At 55.2% G+C, this 27,841-nt stretch overlaps 2 protein-coding genes across 5 annotated transcripts; one reads left to right on the plus strand and one right to left on the minus strand.

Annotated features, from left to right (window-relative positions):
* The first annotated feature begins 947 nt into the window (after positions 1-947).
* Positions 948-9,657, plus strand: C16H12orf43 (chromosome 16 C12orf43 homolog). 2 transcript variants are annotated; one of them, XM_075534379.1, is made up of 6 exons: positions 948-1,094; positions 4,699-4,741; positions 5,310-5,408; positions 7,256-7,329; positions 7,985-8,075; positions 8,491-9,657. In XM_075534379.1, exons 1-6 carry the CDS (start codon positions 953-955, stop codon positions 8,813-8,815), a joined length of 774 nt encoding a protein of 257 aa, XP_075390494.1. In that variant the 5' UTR covers positions 948-952; the 3' UTR covers positions 8,816-9,657. The 2 variants fall into 2 exon arrangements, with proteins under 2 accessions (XP_075390494.1, XP_075390493.1); XM_075534378.1 differs by having other exon boundaries at positions 8,488-9,653.
* Positions 9,658-10,477: 820 nt separating this feature from the next.
* HNF1A (HNF1 homeobox A) lies at positions 10,478-26,754 on the minus strand. 3 transcript variants are annotated; one of them, XM_075534067.1, is made up of 10 exons: positions 26,429-26,754; positions 16,632-16,831; positions 15,268-15,454; positions 14,596-14,837; positions 13,529-13,680; positions 13,209-13,410; positions 12,317-12,490; positions 11,594-11,715; positions 11,370-11,514; positions 10,478-10,605 (listed from the first exon to the last, which is right to left on the minus strand). In XM_075534067.1, exons 1-10 carry the CDS (start codon positions 26,752-26,754, stop codon positions 10,478-10,480), a joined length of 1,878 nt encoding a protein of 625 aa, XP_075390182.1. The 3 variants fall into 3 exon arrangements, with proteins under 3 accessions (XP_075390182.1, XP_075390181.1, XP_075390183.1); XM_075534066.1 differs by having other exon boundaries at positions 11,370-11,535; XM_075534068.1 differs by lacking the exon at positions 12,317-12,490.
* Between the last annotated feature and the right edge of the window lie 1,087 nt (positions 26,755-27,841).

A 27,841-nucleotide genomic window follows, 5' to 3' on the forward strand; every position in this document is an offset into this window, starting at 1 on the left:
ATCTTTTGATAGCGGGCACCATCTGCTCTCTTCACCACATTTGCTTATGTACCCATTTTGTCTTCAGTGATCCTGTTGGGAAGATGAGTATCAAAGAGTGCCAGGTTATCAGAACAAAGTGTTCCCGTGTTAAGGGAGGCCCAGAGTCCATCTGCTACCTTAATACTCATCATATAAATATATGTACATTGGCTTCTGTCCCTTTCATTATAAATTAGTATATTTACAGATAGACATGCCTATGGTTATACCTCTATAAATAGCTTTTGCCTCCTATTTCCTTTTACCTTCCTCCCATCCACTATCACGCTCACCCTCCACTCGGCTCTCAGTATTTCCTCTCAGATACACTGCACTCAACATTAGATGCCCCCTCACTATCACTTTTAGTTTCAAACAGCATAACATAAATGTTTTCAGTCTTGGAAACCCAACGGGTCCGGTCTGCCCTGCCATGTAGGCTGGCTGTGAAGCAGAATTGACTTGATAGCATTGAGTTTATTTGAGAATAAACAATGCTGGAACTACACCGGCCCAATGCCTTGGAACCAACCTAGTTACTTCTTTAAGCAATCTTATTTCCTCTCAAAGGAGCCCTGGAGACGTAGAGGATCACAAATTGAGTTGCTCACCTAGATGGGCTTTTGCACTCCCCAAAACAATTACACTCTGAGTCAGCATCCACTCCATAGCAGTGAGGTGAAATGAGGGTGAACCTGAAGATCAGCGGGTCAAACTTATAGATGTTCGGGGGAGAAAAATGAAGGGTGTCCAACCCCTCCCAACCCCACCCCACCGGGCCCTCGCCCTCAAAGCAGTTCCTAGCCAGTGGTGGCTTGAGGCTGCAACTACAATTCCCACAATGCCCTGCGCTGCCCCGTTCCCACGTTAGCGTAGCAAGGCGTCTCGTCCAGGGAACCGAGCGCCCCACAATCCTCTGCGGCAGTCCAAGATGGCGGCGCCCAGGCCCTCGCCGAGCGAGTCTGACAGCAGTAGCAGCAGCGACGCGGAGGAGCTGTCGCGGTGCCGGGAGGCAGCGACCCCAGCCTGGGGCTGGGAGCAGCGGCCGAGGAGTCCGCAGAAGCCTCGTGCTGGTAGGAGACGGTGCTGAGAGAGGCTTGCGGCAGAACGCGGGTGCTACTGAGGGCTGCGGGGGTGGCGAGGCGAGACATGCTGACCCTCGAGGCCCTTGCACGAGAGAACGGTGTGAAGCTCAACCTCCACGCCCGGGCAGGTGCAGCAGGGAGAGGCTTCCCTTACCCGCGTCGGGCAAACGGAGGCGTCCCACTGCCTCCTGGATCTGTTTCCCTCGCTCCATCCTCACGGCCGCGCACTGCATGGTCGCTCTCGCCTCTCCTTTTTGACTGCTCCCTGCATCCTCCTCTTCCTGACGCCCACACATTCTCCACGTCCTGGGGGGTGGGGGGGTCTCTCCCAGCCAGCAGCTGGCAAGCGACTGGCCGCGTTGTCGCTGGCCCTAAACCCTCCGGTGGCTACCTGTTGCCCTGGCGATGCGTCCATTAGCCGCTAACTGGAATCGAGCATCTTCCGTCACGCATGTAGTTGGTGTGTATTAGGACATGCATTCTAAAGCACGTGGTTTGCAAAAGGCTGTGACTTACCGTGGGAGCTCTAACTCCACTATGAGGTCTGATGGAAAGAAGTTCACCCTCCTTTGAGTTCACTCAGACTCTGAACCAGCAGCGGGGACCCTCCTTGCTCTGGCAGTGTTTGGAAGTAGACGACAGCCCCCCCTCATCCAGAAGGTTGGGTCCCAGGGCCGCTTAGAAGTAACAATGCCCCGGCGATCAAGTAGCCAAGTGATCAGAGGACCCCAGGACCAATCCTGTAAACTTTTCTAATTTGCCATTTCGTAGTCCACCAACCATGGGCCTTTCTCCCCTTAGTTGTAGTTCCGCCTGCATCAGGGATGAACTGGCCTGCTGCCAGTCATTATGTTGGTGACCATTTTGGGTGTTTTTTTATCCTCTAACATGGCCACATAGCTGAGAATCCTCTGGGCACTATTTTGACTACATGCTGACCATTGCCCTCAGGAGTCTGTATCTTCTCTTTGTGCTGTTTGAAGTTAACAGCAATACATTACCATCAAGTCATTTCCAACTCATGTTTTGTTCACAGGTGCCTGAAGTTAGGACACACATAGTTACCCTCTGGGCAACACAATGACACACCACGGGGTGCTGAGCCATCCCCACCATTGTGAGGTCCCAGCCAGTGTAGAAGCCGCAGTGGCAATCCCTGATCTCATCAAAGCCTTCCTCCATTTCATTGACTCTCTACTTTGCCAAGCATGTGTTAGGTCTCTCAAAGACAAGAGACAGAGCTAGAGCTTTAATTAGAGGTTTATTGAGGGAGGTGATGTTTTTAGGGAACAGGAAATCAAAGGAAGCAAAGTGAAAGGAGTTTAGAATAGCCAGATCAAGAAAGGTTAGAGCTGGCCCTTTGTTTAAAGTCAGAGAGTTGGCTAACTTAAAAGTCTAAAGTCCACAAGAGTCACCAGTATGTAAAGGAAGAGAAAACTAGGTTTAATACAGACTCACTAACAAACTGCAATAGAATTTGGCGAAGAAGGAGGTAATGGGGTCTTCCTGGCTGCAGTCACTGCCTGCAGGTTTTGTTTTTTATTTTTTTATTGCAGGGAACCAACCAGTGAGGAAAGGAGGAGCAGGCAGATGGAGGTGTGGGGCGGTGGGGTTGGACCAACTGACAGCCACACGGGCAGGCCTGCCTCTTCTGACAGCAGAATCAAGAGAGAACACAGGATCATCTCCAGTATTTTAAGTCTTTGGGATGTCTGTGACTCTTTTAGGCCGGAGGGTTCCCGCTCAGCTCATCTTTCTGGTTGGTGTGGACAACTCCAGTGGGCTGACATCACTTAATTGGGCGGGGAGATGGGCCGAGTAAGCTTTGTAAACAGAAGAAACGCCTGCTGCTGTCCTTAGTCACACTGCCACCGGACCCCAGAGTGAGATGTCCTTTTCCGGGCACCGGTCTCTTCCGATGACGTGTCCAAATCACATGAGACACACAAGAATCATCCTGACTATGACTTCCATTTGTCTTCTGGCAGTGGTTGGTACTTTTCACATCCTTTGTCAACACCAGAATTCAAATACATCTGTTCTTCCTTGCTCCTTGTTAAGTGTTCCCATGTACATGAGGCCACTGGAAATACCATAGCTTTGAGACAAACACCCATTAGTCCTCAGAACAACATCTTTGCTCACAAACAACGGAAAGAGCTCTGCGAGGCAAGTTTGCCTAATGCAGTACGTCCTCTAATTTCTGACTGTTGCACCCTTGAGGACTATGGACCTCAGTAAAATGAAATCTTGGACAACTACAATCTCTGCTCCGTTTATCATGATGTTATCTATTTATCCCATTGCGAGGATTTTTTCCCCCCTTACATTGAGTGTAATCCAGACTGAAGGCTGTAGTGCTTGATCTTCATCCTTCATGCTTCAAGGTTTTTTGGCTTTTGGCAAGCAAGTCTGTGTCATTTGAGTGTTGGCAGTAAGCCTTCCGCCAGTCCCGGCACCACATTCGTCATGTCATTCCGCGTCTCAGACGGTTAGCTTAGCGTGCAGATTGAGTGCGTCTGCGGAAAGTACACAGCCCTGATGCTCTGTGTAGTGTGACTCTGTCCAGTTTGCGTGATTCCCTCGCAGTCTGTGTTCAGCGTCCGCATGAGCACAATTAAGCGCGCCGAAGTTTTTCTTCTTTGAGATGTTACCCAGAATGGATTCACTCAGCCAAATGCCTTTGCATAGCCAATTAATAAAACACAAGTAAAGATCTTTCTGGTAGCCCTCCCCACCTGTCCTTACAAAATCACACCTCCACCCAGCACTCGCCTTTCCTCCGTTGCTTTGTTGTGATTGGGTTTTTCTCAATACATTTATCATTGTCCAATGTTGTCTTTTTGGAGAGACCAGTCCCTGGAGAAGGACATCAGGCTTTGGTAAAGCAGAGGGGCAGTGAAACAGAGGAAGGCCCTCAAGGAGCTGGATGGACACAGCGGCTGCAGCAGGGGCTCAGGCAGAGGCGCCATTGTGAGGACGGCGCGGGACTGGACAGTGTCTCCCTCCGTTGCACATGGGGGCTGCTGGGGCCACAACTGACTTGATGGCACCTACCTAAAGCAACAACGTTTTCATATTTTACTTAGGGCGGGGTGTGTGTAAGCCCCCCGAGGGCAGGGCTGTCTGTCAGATTTCTCAGCAGCGACAACATCTGGCCAATCTTAGACCTGTGGCATTCGGGCCAGGTGTCTCCGGCGTTTCTATTTGTAAAGAGTAGTTAACAGAGGAGCGCCTTCTCTCCCCCACAGCACGCAACACACAGCCAGCCACATAGTAGGCACTCCGCACATTCTGGACTCACATTGCCAGTTGGACTTGCCCGCTCAGCTGGTGCTTAAGAGACGGGTTCCGGAGCCGGGCAGCCTGGGTCTGAGTCTCCACTCTGACCCTTACCAGCGATTTGACTCGGACTGAGTTATTTTACATCTCGCCTCAGCTTTCCCTCCTGTAAAATTGGGCTCACGATAATCCCCCTCGTGGGGTTGTTGCAGATGTATCTACAAGGCGCACCTGTTAAATCAGCGCACAGCTGATTTTGTGATTGTCGGTGTTTCCTCCTCCAACGCCTCTGTTTTCATTATCTCCACAGATGCTGGAAGTAACCCGCGGCCAGCCACCCCCCGGAGCCTCAGGTAGTCACTTTGGGTTCACGGTTCACTCACCCAGCAACACTCTGACCCCCTGCTGTGCGCCAGATGGTTCCACAAGAAAAAAACAACCCTCAAAACTCCTGCCATGTAGGCGATGCCGTCTCGTGGCCACCCTTTAGGACAGGATAGAACTGTCCCCTGTGAGTGTTTGAGACTCTGGCTCCATGGGAATAGAAAGCCCTGTCTTTTCCCCACAGAGCCCCCGGTGGTTTTGAACTTCTGACCTTATGGTTAGCAGCCCAACACATAACCACTGCATCACCAGGGCTCCTTGTGCCAGATGCTAGACTGTGGTTGCTAGCTGTCATTCTGTCCACTCTGATTCAGGGAGACCCGTTCTGTGTAACCAAAGGACGGATGCCCTGCCCTATTCTGTACCCTCTTTATGACCGTTGCTATTTTTAAGTTCATGTGGCTGCTGGGCTAGACCCATTCTCATGGCGGCAGAGGCTAAGCTAATGCCCAGAATGAACAGGCTACACAGCGTCCCTGCCTCTGAGGGGACCGCTTGCGAACTGGCAGTAACGGCCCCATTGTGTGTGTGTGGAAGGCACAGGGTGGATGAGCACGAACAAGACGGCAACGAGCTGCAGACCACCCCTGAATTCCGAGCCCACGTGGCCAAGAAGCTGAGAGCACTACTGGACAGGTAAACAAAGCGCAAGCTCCCCCTCCCTTCTCCTGCCCGTGCTGCACTGTGGCGAGTGTGGATGCCCCTGCTCGATCTCCCTGCACTCAGTCACCCAGCCAGGCAGGCCTTGGTGGCGTCCCTGTCCTCTAGACTGTCAGCTGGGGAAACACTTACCTGAAGTCACAAAGAGGTCGGGCGGAGCTGGGACTTGAAAACCTCTATGCACCTGACTCCAAAGCCCAAGCTATGTTTTCTTTCACTGCTCCCTGAAAGGCTCCGTTGCCCACTGGAGCCCCCCTGGGCCGTTCTTTCTTAAAGGAGCCTAGTGTCAGGGCTGGTCTTTTGTAGTGAGTGAAGGGAAAGTATTGTTTGGTTTGAAGAAGGCTCCATGGGGTCTTTTGGGTTTAAGGTTTACAGGTGACCTCAGCAATAATTTCACGGGTTCATCCAACCTTCCGGGCTCCAGAAATTCTAGATTCCATACTTTTCTCCATCATGTGTGAGCCAGGTGCTCTTTTGAGAAGGATCATGAGGCCAGTTCCCATTGGGCTGAACCCCCGTGGCAACCGCAGCAGCCCCTCTGTCTCGAGTACTTGGCAGAGGTGTTCCAGAAGGCCAGTTGGTGCTCTCGCAGGGGCGGGGGTGGGGGAGGACACAGGCCTAGCTTCATGGGGAGCAAGACCCACGCGACAAGACTGCCCGCTCCAATGGGACATTTCCCTAGGCTGTCAACCATGGTCAGACTGTTGCTTTGTGGCATTTCTGAAGAGGTTGAGTGTGGTCATGCCCCACTGGATCTCAGACCCCTCAGTCTCGGCCCGTTGACAGGGTGGGCTGGGTAATTCTCTGTCATGGCATCGTCCTATGCATCATAGAATGGTTATCAACAGCCCTAGCCTCCTCCCACTAGCAGCACCCCACTCCCCATAACCACAACAACCAGAAATGCCTGCAGACCTTGCCCACAGTTCCCAGGGCCACAACTTAGGTGCTAGAGGCTCAAGTCAGAGCCAGCTCCCTAGGCGGCCTATCTCCATTCCCACTCCCAGGGTGCTTTCCTTGCGCAGGGCTTCGGGGAGTGCCCCTGGGCCTTAGGAGGACTCCTCCATCCACCCGCCTATGGCTGGGCTCTACGCCACACGCTGACGTCCGTTACCTCCCGGGCCTTGTGGCAGCCATGGGCATGGCGTCCAGCCAAGCAACGGGAGCCCAGAAAGTTACTCGCCAGAGGGGACACAGCTAGTCAGTCAGAGCACCGCCAGGGAACAACAACGCGATCCAACACCCAGGGCTCTGACAGCTGAACTCGGTGGGAGGGTTGTGCCTCAGTCCATGGCAGGTGGTGCTGTGAGGCAGTAGTTTCTGCGCACTGTGACTGTGGGAATAAGTCTGGTGAAGTGCCTGTGGGAGCACTGTACTGCTTCTGACAGCCACATGTGAATCCACCGCAATCTCAAAGGATAAAAGGCTGAAAACCCAAGAAACTGGCCCTGCTGTGGAAGCTGAGCTCTGCACGACTTTGCTAGTGTAGTCACGTTTCCCTTTTCACACTTGCTGCCAGGAAGCTCAGAGCACGTATCTAGGACTCCCTGACCGCCAACTCCTGCTCTACCGCCCTAGTTTCTCTCCTTGCTGCCGTACTTTACATCGTACCCGTCTTGTTGTGCCGAGTACCTTTAACGCATCTCTTTAAAAAGCCTTTGCTGGAATATGGTGGAGCTCCAACAAGTGAAACCCAGCTGTTTGAGCTGTCGGGGGCTGGTCAGCTGAGGATCATGCCCCCACCCTCCACTTAAAATTACTGTAATTATGAAAGTCTTTTGCTGCCCCACAGCTCACCATTGGTCTGTTTCCTCTCCCCTCAGCTCCATTACCATCTCAGAAGTGGAGAAGGAGCCCCGAAAGGCCAAGGCAGTGAAAGCGGCCTCAGAGGATGATGGTGAGTCGTGGAGCTGGAGCCTGCGGTGGGAGCAGGATGAGGCTGGCTGCTCCCTTGGAAACCCTATGGGGCTCCCTGTCTGGAGGGTCGCACAGTCAGAATTGAGTTGTCGGCTGTGGGGAAGGCTGTACCTGGAGCTTAGGGGAGACTGTTGGGGTTCCGTTTCTTTCATCTGCTCAGCCTCCACCATGAGGCAGGTATGAGGGGCTTACAAAAGTTCCTGGGAAACTCCCCTCCTCTCTCGGTTCGATTTTCCACTTTAGGAACGTGCCCCTTTTACAGAGAGGGACATGGAGGCTCTGAGAAAGTGGCTCTCCTGACGTGGCCTTGACCGAGGCCCCACCAGCACCTCACCGGGGTGTCTGTGCACCCCACACCCAAGTCCTAAGTTCCTCTGGAGGCTGTTGTGGGGGCTTGCTTGTTGGCTTCTCCAGCCAGGACTTCTGGAAACCTCCAGAGGCTGGCCGATAGACCTAACCCGGCAGTGGGTGACCCTTCAAGCCCCTTGTCCTCTGACCCACACAGGCATTTACCAGCGATCCTTTGGGACCTTGCCTATGAGCTGGGAGCTCATTAAGGGCAGGGCTCAGGCAGCACCAGTTCTGGGGGAGGCGGGGTGACATCCAGCAGTGCTGACTCTGTTCCTGACCATCAGGCTTCCGCTTGTTCTTCACGTCCATCCCCGGCCACCCTGAGGAGGAAGCACCGGCCCAGCCCTGCCGGAAGCAGCCACCCCCCAGCTCCAGGTGAGCTCTCACACCAGTCCACAGGCATCACCCTTTGTGCTCCTCTGTCTGGCTCAGTGTCACAATCTCCAAGCAGACCCATCAGGTCCGGGCCCAGGAGGGGGCGTGCCCAGTGGCTGGAGTAGTGCGTTCAGTGGGGGTGAAGAGTTGGGTGGTGGGGTTTGGGTACTTCCTGTCCCAAGCACCTCCTCGATTGTACTCTCCTGCGTTTGCCTAGGGCATCTCTGGGAGGGACTGGGCTCTGTCCAGACCCCATTTGGTCATTGAAGACTCTGAGAGTCAGGTTAGCTCACTTGACGAGCTGCCTCACTACTTCCTTCTGTTCTCCTTTGGTGGGTTGGACAGAGGGGGTCAGTGGGGGGAGGCCGTTTTCCCAGTCCCAGTGACCAGACCCCTGCCTGCCCCCTTGCAGCAGCGAAGACAGTGATGAGGAGTGGCAGAGATGCCAGGAGGCTGCCGTGTCAGCCTGCGACATCCTGCAGGGCTCGGCCATCCACAGCCCTGTTCTGGTGGAGGAGAAAGAGGCCCACATGGGGAACAAGCAAGCCAAGGAGGAGGCCAGGGCCAACTCAGCCACCATCACCACGGGTGCAGCCTCAGTCCACAAGCCAAAGAAGAAGGTCACCAAGCTTGGCGGGGGCCCGGCAGCACTTGGGACCAAAAAGAAGAAAAAGGGAAAAACTCCTCAGGCCCCCTGCTTGCAGCCAGCCAAGAGCACCACGGCCGTGCTCGCCAGCTGAGCCCAGACAGGGCCTCACCAGCCATTTGAACCAGCTGCACACCGGACACAAGCTGTTTCCAAGCCCCAGCCTCCCTGCAAGTACAAAGCCTTGCTCGACCAGCGGGTCAAGACTCCCCAGGAGACCCCGACCATAACTGGAGGATGGAATGGTTGTAGAGTCAGAAACTTTAAACAAGGCCTGCCCCTCTCTCCTCCCACTGAGGACTGGGGCAGACCTGCGGCACCAGACTTGGTGTGGGCTCAAGAAGAGGAAGCCTGCAGATGCTAAGACTGACCGCCAGGTGGTCAAGCTTCCATTTCCCTGGGGCTGGGTGGCCAACCCCTTTTCCTCCGTCCTGGTGTGAGAGCCCTCCCACGACTCTCTGCCCCAAGGTAACACTGTCTGAACAAGGAGGGCAGAGCCCCCTCCCCCGGCTTCCCAGACTTTTGTTCCTCCATATCGGTGAATGGGCCCCAGAGCTGCATCCTGCCTCCGAGCCAGTCACATTATGGAAAATCCATGGGTGTGGACCCCAAGGATGAGACCCTATGAGTACACCTCACGCATGTGGAGACCTCTGGGCCAGCCAGCCCTATACCTCATTGCTGCAGGACCTTAGGAGGCGGAGCGCCTCTGTGGGCCAGTTTCGGAACAACAGGGTTTTCCGAAAGGAGCAGCAGTGCCGGTCTCCAGGGGAAGAAACGGCTCAGCAGGAAAACTAGAGGTGGAAATGGGGCCGGGGGGTTGGTGGTGCGCCTCAGGGCCTTCGCTGTCCTCAGCCCCAGCCCAAACCCTGACACTGAACAAGCCAGAAGCTCACCTAACATGTCTTGTTTGCTTTATTACTAAGTGTTAAATTACGCAACAGGCTGGCGACTAGCCTCAGGGGGTGCTGGTTCTCCTCAGGCCCCTCAGGTTGGCAATGAACTGCCCAGGCCCCTCACCAACCCTCAGCCAGCCAAGCCCCAGGTGCCCAGGTTTCCCGTCTGTCTGGTCCACACAGCAAGCCCTCCTGACTGGGCTCCTCAGCTCCGCCAAACTGCCTCCCCCAACAAGGGCCGGGTCTGCAGGGCGCCCTGGGGTCAGAGGAGCGTCACTGACGGCCGAGTGCCATGGCCCCGAGCTGACTTCCGAAGCTGTGACACTCAGGGGAAGCATCCAGGAAAGCAAGGGGCTGTGGTGGTGGGGGAGCCTAGCCCACCGACCCCATTGGCTTGAGTCCCCTATGGCCCAAGAAATCCCATGTGGGGCACGAGGAGTAGGGCTGGAGTGGCCTGGTGGGTGGGCACGGCGCCAGACAAGCCCTCGGAGCATTCATCCCAGAGGCAGGTGACCTGCGTCCTGAGGAGTGTGGCCCTTTCAGGGCCCCAGGGCTCTCGGCTGCAAGCCCAGGCTGAATGTCCAGTAACAAGGTTTACCCTAAGCAGGACCAGGGAAACGCTCTGTGTCCCAATTCCTCAGCTCCGTCTTTGGCAACTGAAGTGGCCCTGCAACTGAAGTGCCACCTGGGGGCACCCTCCCTCTGCTGGCAGAGTTGGAGGGGACCAGGGCAATGTCCGGGGAGGTGGCAATCCTGGGCAGCAGAGCTTGGGTCAAATACACTCCTGGCAGCAGCACACTTCCCTCCTTCCCCCCAGGAGCAGGCAGTGCAGGAGGCAACCTGGGAGGTGGTTGCCATGGTTACTGGGAGGAAGAGGCCATCTGCGTGGAGATAAAGGTCTCAATGACCCCGTGATTGGTGGGCAACAGGTGGCTGTGGCCGTTAGTGGAGTCGGAGCTCTGGTACAGTACCAGGCTGCTAGAGGACACTGCAGAAGGAAACAAAGCTGTTGGCAGCTCACCAAGCCACCCCTGCCACCTGCCTGTCCCCAGGAACTCTAGGGAGGCCAGGCCTCTGTTCCTGAGCCCTAGCACATGGCAGGAACTCCCAAATCAAACCCTTGTCTGTCCTCAGGCTCCCAGCCAGGTCCAGGGCCCCAAAAGTTGGGCTCTCCAGAACGTGGGTAAGTTTGGCAGAGAGGACCTGGAGAGGGTTCAGAGGATGGCTAGGAGAGGCCGGTTCATGCCCCACTCTGTCCCCTGGAAACTGTGTGCAGGGAGGCAAGTCCCTCGCTGCCTGGACTGTCAGCTGTCTCATACTATGGAGGGGTGAGGCCTGCGGAGGAACAGTCTAGAGCCCCTCCATAGCTGCCCTTGTCCCGTGCTGGCCTGGGGAGCCTGAGCAGGGGTCACACAGATAGGAGTGGCTATAGGTTGTAGGGATGAGTGGGATGTGGTGGGTGGGGAGGGGTAGGGTCGTGTATAACAGCACATGATACTTCTTCTGGGGACCCAAGGCCTTCCAAGAAACCCAGATTTCAGTGAGAACACCTAATTCTCAGTTACTGTTCCAGTGACTTAACCTGCCCCACTCCACCCCCGTCCACTCCAGGCCCTAGCCTTGTACTAGGGGGGGCCAGGCCAAGTTGGAGAGGCAAGTGCCCTCCAAGCCTGGCCGACGCCCCTCCCACCGACCTTGGTCCTTCCCTGGCCACAGGGACTGCAAGGTGGGAGGCCTGGGGCAAGTCCTCACCTGTTGGGCTGGCACTGAGCCGGTGGGCGGGCTGCAGGTGCTGAATATTAGTGGGGTCCTGGTTGGGGATGTGGATGGTGGTGGCCTGGGACACTGACGTATGAAGTGCAGACTCGCTGGAGACTTCTGCTTCAGAGGTGAAGACCTGCAGGCACAGGGTGGCCACCTGAGCCCCAGGACGCGGTGCTGGGGCTGGAGAGGTCAGGTGGCAGGGCCTGCCTTACCTGCTTGGTGGGCGTGAGGCTGGCAAAGGCACTCAGGTTGGCAGTGTCAGTGATAAGCATGGTCTGGGGGAGCAGGCCTGTGGGCGTGTACTGGGCCACCTCAGGCTTGTGGCTGTAGAGAGCTGTCGGGAGGGAGGAGAGAGCCGGTCATGCAGGTGGGAATTGATACTGTGGCAGTGAATTGGGGGCTTTGAAACCCATGCTGGAAGTGTTATGTAATAGACTTCAGAAAGCTCCTGAGAAAATTGTATTATCTTGTAATTTTTTCCCCAGGAACTTTTGGGAGCCCCCTTGAATGAGAGGCCCACCTTACTCTCTGGGAATGGCACAGAGTTGAATGTTCTGTGCCGTGAGATGGAGTCGACTCAATGGCAGTGAGTTTGGTTTTGGTGTAATCCAAAGGCTGGTAGTTTAAGACCTTCCCAGAGGGGCCTCAGAAGAAAGGGCTGGCAACCTGCTCCTGAAAATCCAGCCATTAGAAACTGGAGCCCAGCCAGAGTGGACTCCACAGCCACTGGTTGGGTTTCTCTTAGAGCATGACTTCTGGCCGACATAGGTCCCCGATGTCTCTGTCTCCCCTCACCCAGGCATGGGCATGCACACACCCCTGTGCCCACGCAGATACACACACCACCTCTCGATTCACCCTGTACTGTACTCCAGCCCAGATGCCCCAGCTCCACCCTCACCCCCACCACCCTGCGTGGGGCAAGAGGAGCTCACCATGGGGGCTCTGCAACTGGGCCATGGTGGCCATGAAGGGGCTCTGGGCCACGTGGCTCTGCACCGGGGGCATGAGGGACTGCTGGTAGGATGGGTGCAGCGGCTGCAGGGTGGTCAGGCTACTGCCCATGCTGTTGATGACTGGCACGCTCTGGGCCTGAGTGGAGGCCAGGCCTGTGGGCGGAGAAGGTGTCAGCCTGGTGTCCACCCCCTCACATCTCTACACTCCCAGCTTAGGTCCCTCGGAGCCACCATCTCTCCCTATAGCCCTGCTACTCACTGGAGTGAAGGGCAGGCCATGGCCAATGAGCCCCTCCTCACCCCCAACCACTGGATAGGGAGCGGGAGGAGTGGGCAATGACTAGCTCCTGTCGCCTCAGGTGCTTCAGAATTGCAAGGGCTGGATGCCCCCTCTCCGGCCTCTGGGAAGCTTAGCTTCTCTATGGAACAGCCACGGCCCTAGCATCAACCTCAACTCAGGACAAAATAGAATGTTCCTCTGGGCCTCATCTTTCTCTTCGGAATTGCCCGTGGGTTTGAACTGACAATGTTTATCCCACGCCACCACCGGGTCTCCTTTCTACCTAAAGGTACCCATCAGGAAAGGCTTTCAAGTTTTACAAATCAACCCCACATCCTAGATTTCCGCCCCCTTCTCCTGTGCCGCTTTTCCTGCTCGGTGTATCTCCGGGAGTACTGAGGATTTAGCCAAGCGTTGTTCTGGTGGACTGTCTGAGGCTGCAGACTGCCGGGCAGGGAGCTGGCACTGGACGATGGGCTCTGGCTCAGGGAATGACTGAGCCTCACTGGCTCTTCTAGCTCCAGGGTCCTGCATGGGTGCCCTGCCCCCGCCTCGCTGCCTTTCCCCTCCACTCCCCACCCCCATGCTTACCGATGACCAGGGTGGAAGCACCTGTGTTGGTAAAGGTAGAGCCCAGGGTGGCAGGTTCGCCGGGCCCGATCGCCATGACCCCAGGGAGTGAAGCCATGATGAGGTTCTGGGTCTGCTGACTGAGGCCCGGGGATGTCTGCTCCAGGCTGTGCAGTGCTGTCAGGGTGCTGACAGGGGGCAGAGGGCCCCCAGTGGCTGAGACCTTCAGGGGATGCCAAGCTGCATCAGGGTGAGACACCCCCCCAACACACACTGCCTCCCTGGGGACCCCTGTAGGCTCTCCCAGCCACAGAACCTTCCTCAGAGGCAAGGACACTTACCAGCTTGGCTTCAGTGCTCAGCAGGCTGTGGGTGGGCTCCAGGCCTGTGGGGGACACTTGGTGCAGGGGTGCAGACACGGTCACCAAGGGGCCACCACTGCTAGAGGGCACCTCTGCCGCCTCGCTGGTTGCAGACTGCCCGTAGCGCACACCTGGGATGGGGTGCCGTATGCAGCCTCAGCACCCCACTTACCTGCCCTTGCCCGCCACTTCTGCCCATGCCTCGTCACTTCAAACCAAATGCTTTAATGAGTCCAGCTACACATCTTTCTCAATGCACCAGGCCTGTGCTGGCGGCGTCCAGCTCCGTGAAGGCCAGGGCTGCATTGCTTAGCTCCATTCCCCACACTGCTAATGCTGTACACCGAGTGAGTGCAGGAATTGCGTCATAAATACGTCATTTTAAAAAAGATGAACTGAACTAAGGCTAATGCAACCAAATAGGAAGAACTGAATCCAGTTGAACCAAACCTTGATCCAGAAATGAGCTGCACCTCCATTGAACTGAATTGAACAGAACTGAATTGAATCTCGTCCAATCATATTGAATTGAACTGAGCGTGTGAGATTTTAATTGATTTGGTTTTACTTGATTTGCAGATTTGTTAACCTGAATCAATCGAATGGGAATTGAACTGAACTATACTAAATTGAAATGGCCCACATTGGATTATAATGAGTAGGACATAATTGAACTGAGTTGAATTGAATTGAATTGTCTTAAAATGAAGTTATCTGAATTGAAATGGGTGCATTGAAGGAACCCAAATCAAGTTCGGTCGACTAGAATGGGTTAGATTATAGTGGAATGGGGGAGTAGATTATAGAGGATCGGTAGAGTTGAGTGGTAGGAGTAGAGTACAATATGGAGGAATGGGTGGAGTGGAATGGAAGGTGTGATTATAGTGGAATGGGTGGGGTGGAGTAGATTATAGAGGAATGGATAACATGTATGGGATGGATCCAAGCCAGAGCACCAAGAAGTTGGGTGGCTGCTGCCATTGGGGCATATCTCCCCACCATTCCTGCTACAAACTTCCCCAATTCTGTGCCCACATAGCACTCACCGTGGACCTTGCTGGGGGAGAGGGCAGGTGGGGGCAGGCCAGGGGAGCTGTGGGCAGGCATCGCAGACCCCGGACCTGGCCCTGATGATGGCCCATTGTATGTGTCCATGGCCAGCTTGTGGCGGAAGGCTTCTTCTTTGCGCCGGTTGGCAAACCAGTTGTAGACACGCACCTCCGTGACGAGATTGGAGCCCAGTCCCTGTGCCTGCGATGGTGACACTCCCCTCTGGATGCACTCCGCCCTGCAGAGGTGCCCACCCATGAGCCTTCCAGGCCAGGCTCTGAGGAACCCTTTCCTGAGCATGGGGGAGGATTCTAGAACATCAGGCTCCCCTGGTAGATCTGGGTTCCATGTGTAACCTTGGTTAATTGACAGCCTTTCTGACCCCACTCTGTTCATCAAGTGAGCAAAGTAGCCATAGTGGTGGTGGAGAGGTAATGCAATGAATGAGCAGCTATCCAAGAGAGTTCTTGGGGCGGAGTGGGAAGGGTTGCCAGGAACAGAGCTAGGTCCCAGGCACTGAGCAGAGTTGAGTACTCTTGGGTTCTCCACATTAGGCTAAACCAACAGCGGGAGTTCTCAGGGCCTGGGGAGCCAGAGTCGTCTTCCCCTCCCCCAATGCTGCTCAGACCAGCGCTATGAAACACCCCTTGTCCCCTCAGCGACTGTACCTGTTACACTCCTCCACCAATGCCTCTCTCTCCTCCTTGCTGGGGTTCTTCTGCCTCTCGTAGGCCTGGAACAGGATCTGCTGGGATGCTGGACCCCACTTGAATCGGTTCCTCCGTCCCTTCTTGGTGGGCAGCTCATCGCCTGTGGGCTCTTCGATCAGCCCACCCTGCCCTGCGTGGGTGAACTCTGCAGACACAGAGGAAGTGCGCAGTCCTTCTCACCTGCCCTCACCAGGTCACAGCCCACAGCCAAGAGTCTTCCCTCCAGGAGCTAAACCAGAGGGCCTTACCACTAGAATTTAGAGACCCTGCAATCCAGGAATAACAAATACAGGAGAACATGTGCTGTTATGTTAACCTGTGCCCAAAGCAGACATCACCAGTAGACTTCTGTACAGTCCCTCCTGAGCCAAGATTTCAGCTTGCACCCTGCTCAGTAAAAGGCCCCAGGTAAGCATTAGCCATTGTACAGATTTGGCACACTGGCTGCCCCCATCGGATGGATAAGCAAGTTGAGGTTCTGAGAGTTGAAATGTCTGTTCAACTTGGCCCTGCCCTGACGCCAACCATGCCCAGCAGCTGTGGCTAGATCAGCACTCAGCAATCAGCCTGCCAGTCTGACTGACTTGGCATGACCCCCAAGCTGGCAGAGAGGGGGCTACAACAATTAAAACATTTCAGCTTGGAAAAAAGCCCTCCCCTGTCATTCATCGAACGAGGGAAACCTGCGAAACTCTCACACCGGAGAGGAGCCCAAAGGGACATGACAAGCAGGTGTGGTGTCTGCAACGGGAGGGCTCCCAGAGTGAGGGCATTAGGGGAAAACTCTGAATCAAGCAGGGGCTTTAGGAACGTATTGGCATTGGTTTGCCCCGGGTGACCGGGGTTAATCGAGGACCAGGTCTCCAGGCAGGAGGCTCAGCCAGTGCTCTTGGTGCACATCCACCCCAGTCTGCCCAGAACCTTGCTGATTTGCTATGATGATGAGTAGATGTCATCAGACGAAGACTAGGAAGAGAGACCTGGCAACCTGTTTCCCAAAACCAGCCAGTGGAAACCAGGGGCCCACTTGATGGCAGCTGACAGGCACACGTGGCTGCATGGTTACAGTGCCTGGCTCCCTGGAGCTCAGCAGTGGGTTCTTGGAGGACTCCGCTTATCTGTCTTTGGTGCTCAGGGCACCTTCCTCTCATCCCTCCCCCCCGCGGCCCCCGACAACCTCACTGAGAACAGAGCTGATGGATGTTGGCGGAGACTCTCCGGCCTGCCTGTGCCATGGGGGTGGTGAAGCTCCCAGCCCCCACCCGTGAGCCGCAGAGGCTCTCCAGGCCCCGCCCAGGGAACACGCACCCATTGACACTTACGCTGGGCCACCTCTCGCTGCTTGCGGACGTACCAGGTGTACAGGGCGGCGCGCTTCTGCGTCTTCATGGGGGTGCCCTTGTTGAGGTGCTGGGACAGGTGGGACTGGTTGAGGCCCGTGGTGTCGACCACCTCCCGCTGAGGGATGTTGTGCTGCTGCAGATAGGACTTGACCATCTTCGCCACTCGCCAGGGATCCTCTCTGAGAGAAGGGCGAGGACAGAGCCCGCTCAGAGGGGTGCCAGTGAGTCCTGCCGGGGCCCCTTGGGTGGGGCTGGGGGTCCTCAGTGCTAGGAGCCTCATCAGCCCTGGGGGTAGGTTGGTGGAGAGAAGCAGGGATGGTGGGAGCAAGCACCTGGACTTGGGACCAGCAGAGTCCCCCAGGAAACTGAGTGAGCCCAATAAGGAGGATCCTCACTTCTGGCCCTACTATAAAGGGCCTCTCCCCGGCCTACCTGGAAATGTTGTTTGTGGCTGTGTGTCTTATCGCCTGCAAGAAACTGGGCAGGACAGGCGCTATCTGGTTCTCAGCATCCAAAGTAGAACAGCACCCTTGGTGCATGCATAAATGAATGAGTGGGCGAGTGGGTAGTGAAAGGATAGGGGGATGGGCGGATAGACGGCCAAGTAGAAGGATGGATGGGAGGATGTGGTATGATGGGAGGATGGATGGATGTGTAGTGGTTAGTGAAAGGATGGGGGGGTGACTAGGTGCTTGATGGGTGGATGGGTGGGTGAGTGAATCAGGGAGATCGGTTGAAGAGAAAACATCATTGCATCTGAAACCAGGAGAAAAACAGGGCGTCCCCCTCTTTATAGCCAGGGCCACTGAGGCTCAGAGTGCTTCACATCACTTGCCCCAGGTCGCTTTGCCTACTGGCAGTGTCCTGTCCCACCTGAAGGGATTCTAAGTCGGGTAGAAATCACCCAGGCTCAAAAACCTCTGGAATTCAGTGCACTCAACCCCGGGTCACGGCTGAGCACCGGTGTCTGCTGGGCCTTCAGCAGAGTCCTTGGTGAAGGACGCCAGAACTGGCAGATGCCTGGGACACACAAAGAATGTGCTGAGCACCAGAAGGCCTCTCTAAGGGCTCCGGGTCTTTTACTAAAGAGACCCAAGGCCACCAACGATTCATGTCCCCGTCTTCTGCTCCCTGGGTCTCACTGTGAGAGTGGGGGTAAAAGGGATCCCAATTGTGTGCCCTGTATAAATTCATTTCTCACCCTCCCCTGCTCTGCCCTGATCACGCATGCACACGCGGACACACACACACACACACACACACATTTTGAGCTTATACACGTGCTGTAAAAGTCAGATAATGCAGCCCAATTCAACCTTGCTGGCAGGACTGGGACTTGAACCCAAGTCTGTGTGCCCCCAAAGCCTGAGCTCTCACCTCCTAGTCACGCATTAATTCCGCTCCTAGGCTGGACGCCTTCTGATCTTTGCACAGGCGACAAGGGACACATGCAGAGGCACTTGTTACTGCGTTGCCTGCCCTGCCAGTTGAGCAGCTTCCAACTCCCGGCAAGCCCTGGAGTCTCAGAGCAGAACCGTGCTCCATTGGGGTCGGTGGGTGGCCTCGTATCCCCAGGGAAACCCCATCCACTTGCTGGGGCAGGATGCTGATGAGCTTAATTGCCCCAGGAGGCCCAGTCATCAGGGGCACCACTTGTGTCAAGTAGGAACTCGAGGCGGTGAAGGCGTGTCCACGTGTGCTCATCTGTGTATGAGATTCCAGAGGGACCCACATGGTACTGGTCACACTGCTTATCTCTAGTGAGGGAGGGTTCCCCCAGTTTTTCTCCTGTACTTCAAAAAATGCCATAACATATTCTGATATCATATCGACGTCGTTAAGCTCATAACTCACTGCCATCAAGTCAGTTCGGACTCACAGCAGCCTAGTGGACAGAGTAGAACTGCCCCTTTGGGCTTCTGTGATGTCAGGACATGACAGAAGCAGACAGTGCATCTTTTCCCCACGAGCAGCCGGTGGGCTCCCCCTCACAGGGCCCCGTGTGCAACAGAACGAAACCCTGCTGGTCCTGGGCCAGCCTCACCGCCCTGGTGGCGGCTTCTGTGTCCGTCCCTCTTGCTGAGGGCCTTCCTCTTTGTCATTGGTTCTCGACTTTACCAAGCACGCTGTCCTTCTCCAGGGCCTGTAGGTCATGTTGGTGGCTGATGTTACTTGCCGTTGAGTCGATCCCGACTCACAGCGACCCCCATGTACCGAGAAGTGCATTCCGTTTAGGAGCAGTCACCAGGTCTTTCTGCAGAGGCATTCTGGGTGGAGCTGACCACCAGTGCTTAAGTTTTTGTGCCACCCCAGGACTCCTCAATATATCAAATTTATATACATGTATACATAAAGGACATCTATAGGTGATTGCTTATATGTGTACATAATGATTGTGTGTATATATAAATGATATGTATAGATGATTACATATGTGTATATATGTAAGTGATACATATATGTATATATAATGGTTATGTGCGAGTATAAACAATACATATAGATGATTATATATGTAAGTGATACATATAGATAATTGCATATATGTATATATAATGATTGTGTGTATATGTAAATAGACATATAGATGGTTTGCATGTATGTAAATGATTTCTTAAAATCTAGTTTTAAAAGGCATATATATAATTTAAAACTAGATTTTAAGAAATAAAAAGCAAACAATTCCCAGGGCTCTGAAACCCACCCCATCCTACTTTCTCTCCTTCCTTAAAGAATTTGCCCCCTTGCGCTGTCCTCCGAGGGCGGGAAGGCCCAGAGCTGGTCTCCCTCAGCGTTCACCTCCAGCTGCATCCATTTGGTTAGCAGCTCCCAGCCAGGAATGGAAGCTGGCAGCCGCTGCGTTGAAATCGGCCAGCAGAGGGACAGAGGCAGGCGGCTCAGGAAGAAACAACAAGGTGCTTCCTGGGTGCTTCCTGTGAGCCAGGCACTGTACTAGACGCCCATGGTTTACATCTGACCATAGCCTATCTGCGGCCGTGCTGCTCTTTCCCCCCTTTCACAGGTGAGAACACTGAGGCTCAGAAAGGTGATCTCGCTTGTGTCTAGGGTGTCCTTGTTGGGACTTGAGCATATTTCTTGCTGCTCTTTATCTTGCTAGCCTTCCTGCCCCCCCACCACCACCCTTCTTTCTCCCTTTGGGATCTCCTCTCCTCCCCCACTCCCCTCCACTTCCAGGTGCCAGTCACTGGGAAGCAAGCACAGTCCAAAGTCCAGCCATGAGCTCCCAGGGCAAACATGTTTATCTGATCTCCAACCACCACTCCTGTGCTCCCCCCTCCCTCCCTCCCTCTCCTCTCCAAAGAGAAGGGACCCAACTTCATCACCGAGGCCTCTCCAGGGCCAAACTGGAAATTCAGTGTGCCACTGTCCAACTGATCCCTCGGTCTCATCTCTGTCTGTCTGGTTTTGTGTTGCTTGTTCTCTCTCTCTCGCTATCTCTGTGTGTATGTGTAGGTTGGATACCCCACCACACACACACACCAGATCACATGCACACTGAGCTCGCCATCAAATGAAGGTCAGTCCCCCTTTGCAAGGACACCTGCAGCACCTGATAGCAGAGGCAGGGATTGGAACCTGAAAACGGGGCCCTGAAATGTTGACACAAGTTTGCATGAACATTCTGTTTTTAAACAACAAGAGGGGAGTTACAGTGCCTGTCAGCCAGTGGGGTGATAACGTGGCACCACCTCTGGGACACGGTACATACGGCCACGTCCCCAACAAGCCAGAAATCGCGAGGCTTCAGGACCTGGCACTCCCACGCCTAGGTATGCATCCTACCGAAGTCTCGCTGGAACACAAATCGGCACCCGCCTCCTCCCCACATGTTTATGGCTGCATTCGCCCCAACAGGAAGTTGGGGAGGCAGCTCTGAGCCCATCGAGGGTGAAGGTATAAACCCACACACGTGGTGCACACGCACAATGCATACAGGGCAAGGCGAGGAGTTGGGGTGCAGCTAGACATTCAGAGCAAGGGCGACTCTGGAGGACATCGTGCTAAGTGGAGCAAGTCCTCCGCAGGACAAGCATTGTATGGTATCACTTTAACAAAAAGTCGAGAACAGGTGGGCACACCCAAAACAGCGTTCTTTGGCGGCGACCAGGGATGGGGTGGAGAGGGAGGAGAATCACTTCCTTACTGGATACTCACTGCCATTGAGCTCATTCTGACTCCCAGGAGTCCGATCGGACCCAGTAGAACTGCCCCTGTGGGTGTCGGAGGCTCTCTTTACCGGAGAAGAGAGCCTCATCTTTGCCTGGGTTTGAACTGCTGACATAGTGGTAAGCTGCCCATTGAGCAACCAATATGGACAGAGCAATCCCGTAGGATCCAGCAGTCCCCGTGCTGAGTCTGTATCCCAAAGGGGAAAGAGTCCTAACGTGAACAAGCATGCACTTCCGTGTTCTTCACAGCACTGTACCCCATAGCGAGAAGCTGGAAACAGCTCAGCTGCCCATCCCTTGAAGACGGATAAAGAAACATAGTATCATTGTGCGTATGATACTATGTGTCACTAAAAAAACCAACAAAGAAACAGCAATGAAACCACCAGGAAGCCTCACCAAACACAGGTAGACCTGGAGAACATTATGCTGAGAAGTCAGTGCATCCCAAAAGGCTGAACACCGTTTGAGACCACTACTCTGAACAAAAACCAAGACAGACTTACACACCAAACTGACTTTGGAGGCTGGCAAGGCAGGGGGAGGACAAGCAAGAGACAATGAGACAACAGACTAGATGGCCAATGGGGGGTTGACTTTGGGGACAGGGAGGGTGGACGTCCACCAGAGGGAACAGAGTGATAGGGGGAGGGGGGAATTGAGTGGTTTGAACTGTTGAGAACGAAGCTGATGGTCTGAAATGAAACCCCCCCGCCCCCACCTAATTCTCAATAGAAGAATCATTTCAAAAAGTGTTAACTGAAAACCTTATTTGCAGTTTAAATTTTCACCTAAAACAACAATAAGCTATTTAAAAAATAAATAGAATAAAAATACCAGTCAAAAGACAAGAGAGCCTTGCTGGAAGTTATCTTTGTTTTTTTTAGGGCCCACTGACTCAGTTTGTCTTATTTGTGTCCATCTGTCTTTTCTCTTTGTTTTTCTCCTCTCATTTGTGTGCCTTTCAGTGTGTGTGTGTGTGTGTGTGTGTGTGTTTCTCTGTTTTGTCTCTCTGCCACTCTCTCTTTCACACAGACCCATGCACTCTCTGTTTCTAACATCCTGACTCATCTTCCAGGGCAGCATCCCCAGCTCTCCCGACACAAGAACTAAAAGCCCCCTTTCCAGACATTGAACGCCATTGGGTCTGGCAGTCACACCAGCCTGCCTTCAAATCCCACCACTGCTACTTTAGTATCTGCGTGGCCTCACCTGTCCCACATCCCATCTGTAACATGGGATCAATCCACGCCTGCCTCACGGTGGCCCCGGGGGAAGGAGGGGTATAAAACAAGGGCGAAACACAGGGCAGGGCCTGGCACACTCTAAGTCCCCAGTAAATAGAATTATGTTATCAACTTAGAGGGCCCTAACCCTACAACAAAAGGCAGAGGACTCAAGGAGAGGTGAAAGTCTGCCCACCTATCCCTCACCCCTTTTGGGGGTCGTCATCCAAGTTTCCGAGCTTTTTCTCTCTGTCCCAGGAGGGGCTGAGAGCTCAGTGTGGGGGACCTGATGACCTGGTTTGGATCCCCCCTCTGCCACTCACTATCCATGTCTCAGTCTCTTCCTGTGTGATGACCTGGAACCCATAGTAGTCTTGTTCGGGCCAGGTGACAAATGAATTGATGTGTCTGCACGTTTTTTGGGAAGAGAGACAGCCAGAATGTTCCTTAGAAACAAGGATGGTGAGACTTCATCTCGCGTAGCCTTTGGACATATGATGAGGAGGGACCAGCCCCCGGAGAAAGACATCATGCTTGGCAAAAAGATCCGAGAAAAAGAGGAAGACGCCGTGAGAGGGATTGACACGCAGCTGCAACAGCGGGCTCATGCATGACAGTAATTGGGAGGAGGAGGCAGGTCTGGGCATACAAGCCCCTCTGAGCTCGAATGTGCCACAGGGAAGTGTTCTAGGTGAGAGGGACTGGCCGGCAAGAATGTCTGGCAACAGGGAAAGCAGAGGGAAACTTGCCAAAGAGAAACACGCAAAGCTCAGGGCACCTTGGAGAGTGTGGACAGGGTAGGAGGACCCACGGCCAGTTCTGGTTTTACTTTGGCTCCCTGGGCCTCAATTTGCTCGTCTGTAAAATGGGGCCATGCATAATACTAGCTACTGAGGAGCCGTGGCAGCACTGTGGAATAGGTATTGGACTGCTAACCAAGAGGTCAGCAGCTCAAATCCACCTGCTGCACCTCAGGAGAAAGACGAGGCTGCCTGCGTCGGTAAAGATTTACTGTCTGGGAAACCTGATGGAGACCTGATGAATCGAAATCACCATGATGGCAGTGGATCGACAGTAGTTTTTGCACTTAACTATGTGTGTGCTATTTAACCTTGTGTGGGTACATGTTACCATCGTCTCTGCTGTGCTGAGGACACTGAGTCTCAGAAAGGCAAAATCACCCACCTGAGCTCGAAAGGGGTGGAGCTGGGATTGGAACCCAGACAGCCTGGCTTCCATCGGGGATGGCAGATCCCAGCCCAGCCCCGCCTTGTCCGCTGTCTTTGTGGGGCTGCAGCCCCACCAGTCGTGACTCTGTGAGGGGCCAGCGCTCCCGGGTAGGAGTCTGAGTGGCTCAACCTTGGTCCCTATGTTGGTCACGGCCTCAGCCTACAAGGCAGCAGGTACGGCCTCTCTCTTATCTTGGTGCTATGTGTCAGCCACCAGTCACCAGCGGCCACCAAGTCAAACCCAGCTCATGCCAACTCCCCCGTGTGCTAGAGGGGGCTTCAAGACACTCGCGAGGAAAACGGGAGTGAAAAGGTCATGGCCGCACAGGGTTTTTACGGCTGTGACCTCCCGGAAGCAGATCACCAGGCCTTACTTCCTTGCCTCCTCGGGCTGGGTTCAAAGCAGCACCTTTTCAGCACGTGTGCCCCCCACTTGGGCTCCTGTGTGTTAGCCACGGGGCGGAAGGCCAGGGTACACACGGTGTGCAAATGCTTCACTTGGGCCCTGCCTTTGCAAGGCCAGTGTCTTTGTACCAAAAGCTAGAAAAGTAGCCCACTGAGGCATCCGATCTCCCAGGCGATGAAGAGGGACGGGGAGGAACCAGCAAGGGGGCGCACCTTTCGATGGGGAGGGCCTCCTTGGAGAGGAGACATTTGAGTCGGAGGAGGAGAAAGGATGCCCACGGGAAGGGTTCTGGACCCGAGGGGTAGCAGAAGCCAGAGTCCCAAGGTGAGGTGGGATCCAGCTGGTGTGTGCAGGGTTAGGGTTAAAATAGCAGTAACTCGGCGACCGTGTAGGACAGAATGAAACTGCCCCTGTGGGTTCCCTAGACTGTATATCTTGACGGGAACAGAAAGCCCCGTCTTCCTCTGGTGGAGCGACTTTGGGATTTCAACCTGCACCTGTGCTTATCAGCCCAATGGGTAACCACTCCACCACCGGGTGTCTTGGGTTAGGGTCAATGTAACCAGTGAGAGGGAGGGAGGTCCTGGAAGAAGGGGGTGAGGTGGAAACCAGCGCAGGAGGTTTGGATCTCATTCACTGGCCAGGTGGTGGGGATGGAGGGGGAAATTGAGGCAGAAGGTGAGAAAGAGACTTGTACAAGGTTACGCATGAGCTAAGGCAGCCGACTAAGGAGAGAGCTGGGGTTTCTGCTGTGGCCTTGGGCACGGGCACCCAGGGGGACATCTGGGAGCCATCACCAGTTCTGGCTGCCCCTGAGGTCCTACCTCTATACTCTCTCTTCCAGCCCCCACCTCCCGCCCCCAAGCCAGGGCACCTTCCTTCTGTCCCCCTCCCCTGCCTGTAGGCCTGAAGCCCCACTCCCCCCCCCCCTTACTCAGGGTGTTCTCAGGTCCCTTTTGTTACCTGAACAATAAGTAACCCAGGTAGTTAGTTATAAACTCCACAGGAACAAGGAGCTGGTTGATAATTTATAGCAACATCTCAAATTTAAATGGAAAGTAAATAGCATGCTGTTAGCATTAAAGAAAACCCAATGGGGCGGGCAGGAGTCACTCAGCAGTCTCTCCTTAGGCTGGGGGTGCCTCACTTTGTCCCTAGCCCCTTCTCCTCTGGCCTGGCCTGGGCCCCTCTCCCCTGCTGGGCTCCTCGGAGTGCCTCTCTTGCTGCCCTCGGAAAGGCCTCATTCAGACCCTGCTGGTTCCCACGCAGCACCCTAGCCTCTGCTTCCCCCTCCAGAGCTGTGGATCAAGCCTCCCTCCACCAGCCCACCTGAGGGGCTGCAGATCAAGACGCCCCTCTCAGCCAGGTAAGAGAGTCCCTGGGTACCCCTGCCCCCGCATCCCAAACCCACTGGGGACCCTCAGCAGGTCCAGCCCAGCCCCACTCTGACCACGTTGCCCTCGTCCTGGGTCTGGCATCGCCTGGCTCCTTGCCCCACCCCTGCAGCCCTGCGGCCCTATTGCCCTTTGCCCTCCTCTTCCTGCCAAGTCAGGGGGCCCTGGCTGCCTCCCTGCTCCCTACCCAGGTCCTCACCAGGCCTAGAAGGCCCGGGTGGGGGGTGGGGGTGAGGAGCTGAGGACACTGGGAAGACCCAAGTGGCCAGCCCACCCCCACCCCAAGCTGGAATCAGGACCTTGGACAGAACAATCTCATGACCTTTTGGGTACTTGTCCAGTCCCCACCCCTTCCCCATACCCCTAAGCCCAAGTCACAGGGGTTGAGAGCACCAAACAGATGGGCTAGAAGGCCCAGGTGGGTCTCCTTAATCAGCTGGGTCTGTTCCCAAGTCTCAGTTTCCCCATCTGTGAAGCAGAGAGGGCAGGCTTCCCCACAGGGTTAGTCTGACTACCAAATTCCCTCCGAGAAACCTCAGCCCAAATATCTGTACAACCGTCCACAGTCGCAGCCACAGGACAGTCGAGGGGCTGCCAGGCTGGAGAGGCCACCAGACACCTGTAAGAGGGGAGGTCCCAGCAGTCCCCAGGCTCCCCTGCCTCCACACACACCTCTCAGCCCCCACCTCTGCTGGGTGGGGGGGAGCTACTAGGCCCAGGCCTCTCCAGGCCACCGTCCCGACCTACAAGTTAATGATCACAGGCCTTATCAGAGCCTTTCGCCGTTTATAAATTTATAAAACAAAAGAGAAATAATAAAGCCCGTGGGTAATTAGTAACCAAGCCGGCTCTGCTGAGGAGAGGGGAGGCAGTGAGACTGGGACCCACTCAGTTCCCCGGGAGTTAGGGAGCTGGCCAGTCGAAGGGGGACAGCTGGGGGGATGGGGAGGGGGGCACTAATGGTGCCCTGAGGGGGCTGTGGTCGGCAGGCGGGCAAGACCTGGACTTCCCAAGGCCATTGCTTTGGTCCCAACGGGGCTGGGAAGCCCCCCACCCCACCCCAGGCCCAATCTAGGCCTTCAGCGGCGCCTGAAGCCACGCGCTGAGGACTTGGCAGGGCAGGTAGGGTTTGGGGAGCAGAAGGGGGTCCATTGCCACCATCCTGGGGTTCTCTGGGCCTGCTGCCTGTGCCCAGGGGCTTCCCTCGGGCGCATACTACTTTCCTGAGTCTGGACAGACTGACAGGCGAGGCCCCCAGGCTGCTCAGTGTGTGGTCCCTTTGCGGTAGGCAGAGGCACGGTCAGGGGTCAGGGACAGGGAGGGGGCCTTACTGCAGCAGGGTCTCCACCACGGCCTTCTGGTGGGCCGCCTCCTCAGGGCTGAGGTTCTCCAACTCCTTAAGGATGGGTGGCGTGAAGTCTTCGCCGTCATCGTCCGTCTCCTCCTCCGAGCCCCGTGTCTCCCCCAGCCCGTTGGGAAGCTCGGCCAGCTCTCCCGGGCCAGCCCCGCAGGCCTCTCCCTTGTCCAGGGGCTCGTCCCCGGCCAGCAGGTAGGCTTCCGGCTCCCCCAGAGCCTGGATCAGCGCCTCTTTGCTCAGGCCCGACTCGAGCAGGGCGGCCAGCAGCTCCGTCTGCAGCTGGCTCAGCTTCGCCACCATGTCCGTGCCACCTCGGGGCCACGCGGCCCAGGACCCCCAAGCCGGCCGCCGCCGCCTCCACGTCCACGTGGACCCTTTCCACCTGCCAGCGGCCCCGCGGACCAGGCCAGGGTTCTGGCCCCCACTGCACCCCCCCCGGCCCCAAACCCTTCCAGCGGAGCCCTGTAGGCACCCCCAGCCCCCAACCCTGGCCCCAGCGGCCAGTGAATCAAGGCCCCTGGCCGCTCTGTTTACATTGGAGCTGGGGAAATTCTCCCAAGGTTCATATTTATCCGTGTGCTTAGCGAAGGGACTGAACTTTGGACTTCAGCCCTGCGGCGCGCAAAGTGCAGGCCTCACGGCAGGCTGCGTGCGCGGGGACCGGGAGCCAGGCCTGCAGAGGCAGTGGGCAGAACCAGGGGAGGGGCCTTTGGAACAAGGTCCTGGGAGCCAGGGAAGCTTGGGGGCCACCAGGCTGGGTCCCACCCCCAAGAGCCTTATAGGGGGTCAGATTGAGGCTAGAGGGCAAAAAAACAAAACAAAAAAAGAAGAAGAAAAGCATGCACATTCTCTGGGAAACAGCAGCAGCCGGGCTTTGTGGGCCCAAGGACCCGGTAAGGGCAAGGCCACTCCCTTTTGGGGACTCTCCTTCCCAGACGTCAGGTGCGTTGATTGGAGTCGGCTGTGATTCAAGGGGCTCTGCTGAGCCTCCAAGTGCACTGCTCCCTCGTTGTCTCCTAAGGACCTTGAGAAGGAACGGGAGGTAGAAGAGGTGGTTACACCTCAGAGAGGTTAAGCAACTGACCCAACCTCACACAGCCAACAAGAACTAGACTAGACCAGAGAGAGGAGAGTGAATCCCGATGCCTGTGTTGAGGGAACACCAAACGCATAGACCCTCACTAACCACGAGTTAAGTAATACTCGAGTGCACAATATTTAAAATTCAAAATGAATGTAAAGCCCGCGGCCCCCAAGCTTGTACATAAGATGGTCACAGCTGCATTCTTCATAGAAGCCCCCAAACAACCCAAAGGCTCATCAAGTAATTAACATAGTTGATCGATAGTATACGTTCACTGTTCAACCAATCAAGTAAGAGGAATGC

The sequence above is a fragment of the Tenrec ecaudatus genome, chromosome 16, assembly GCF_050624435.1.
Source record: "Tenrec ecaudatus isolate mTenEca1 chromosome 16, mTenEca1.hap1, whole genome shotgun sequence".
Taxonomy (NCBI): domain Eukaryota; kingdom Metazoa; phylum Chordata; class Mammalia; order Afrosoricida; family Tenrecidae; genus Tenrec; species Tenrec ecaudatus.

Excerpts from the sequence above, each read along its gene's own strand:
- C16H12orf43 (XM_075534378.1), top strand. The coding sequence starts at position 953 with ATGGCGGCGCCCAGGCCCTCGCCGAGCGAGTCTGACAGCAGTAGCAGC. Across the intron at positions 1,095-4,698 it reads TCCGCAGAAGCCTCGTGCTG|ATGCTGGAAGTAACCCGCGG; the intron begins GTAGGAGACGGT and ends TTATCTCCACAG. Across the intron at positions 4,742-5,309 it reads GCCACCCCCCGGAGCCTCAG|GCACAGGGTGGATGAGCACG; the intron begins GTAGTCACTTTG and ends TGTGTGTGGAAG.
- HNF1A (XM_075534066.1), bottom strand. The coding sequence starts at position 26,754 with ATGGTGGCGAAGCTGAGCCAGCTGCAGACGGAGCTGCTGGCCGCCCTG. Across the intron at positions 13,681-14,595 it reads CTCCCCCAGCAAGGTCCACG|GTGTGCGCTACGGGCAGTCT; the intron begins GTGAGTGCTATG and ends ACCCCATCCCAG. Across the intron at positions 11,536-11,593 it reads GCCTCACGCCCACCAAGCAG|GTGGCCACCCTGTGCCTGCA; the intron begins GTAAGGCAGGCC and ends CCTGGGGCTCAG.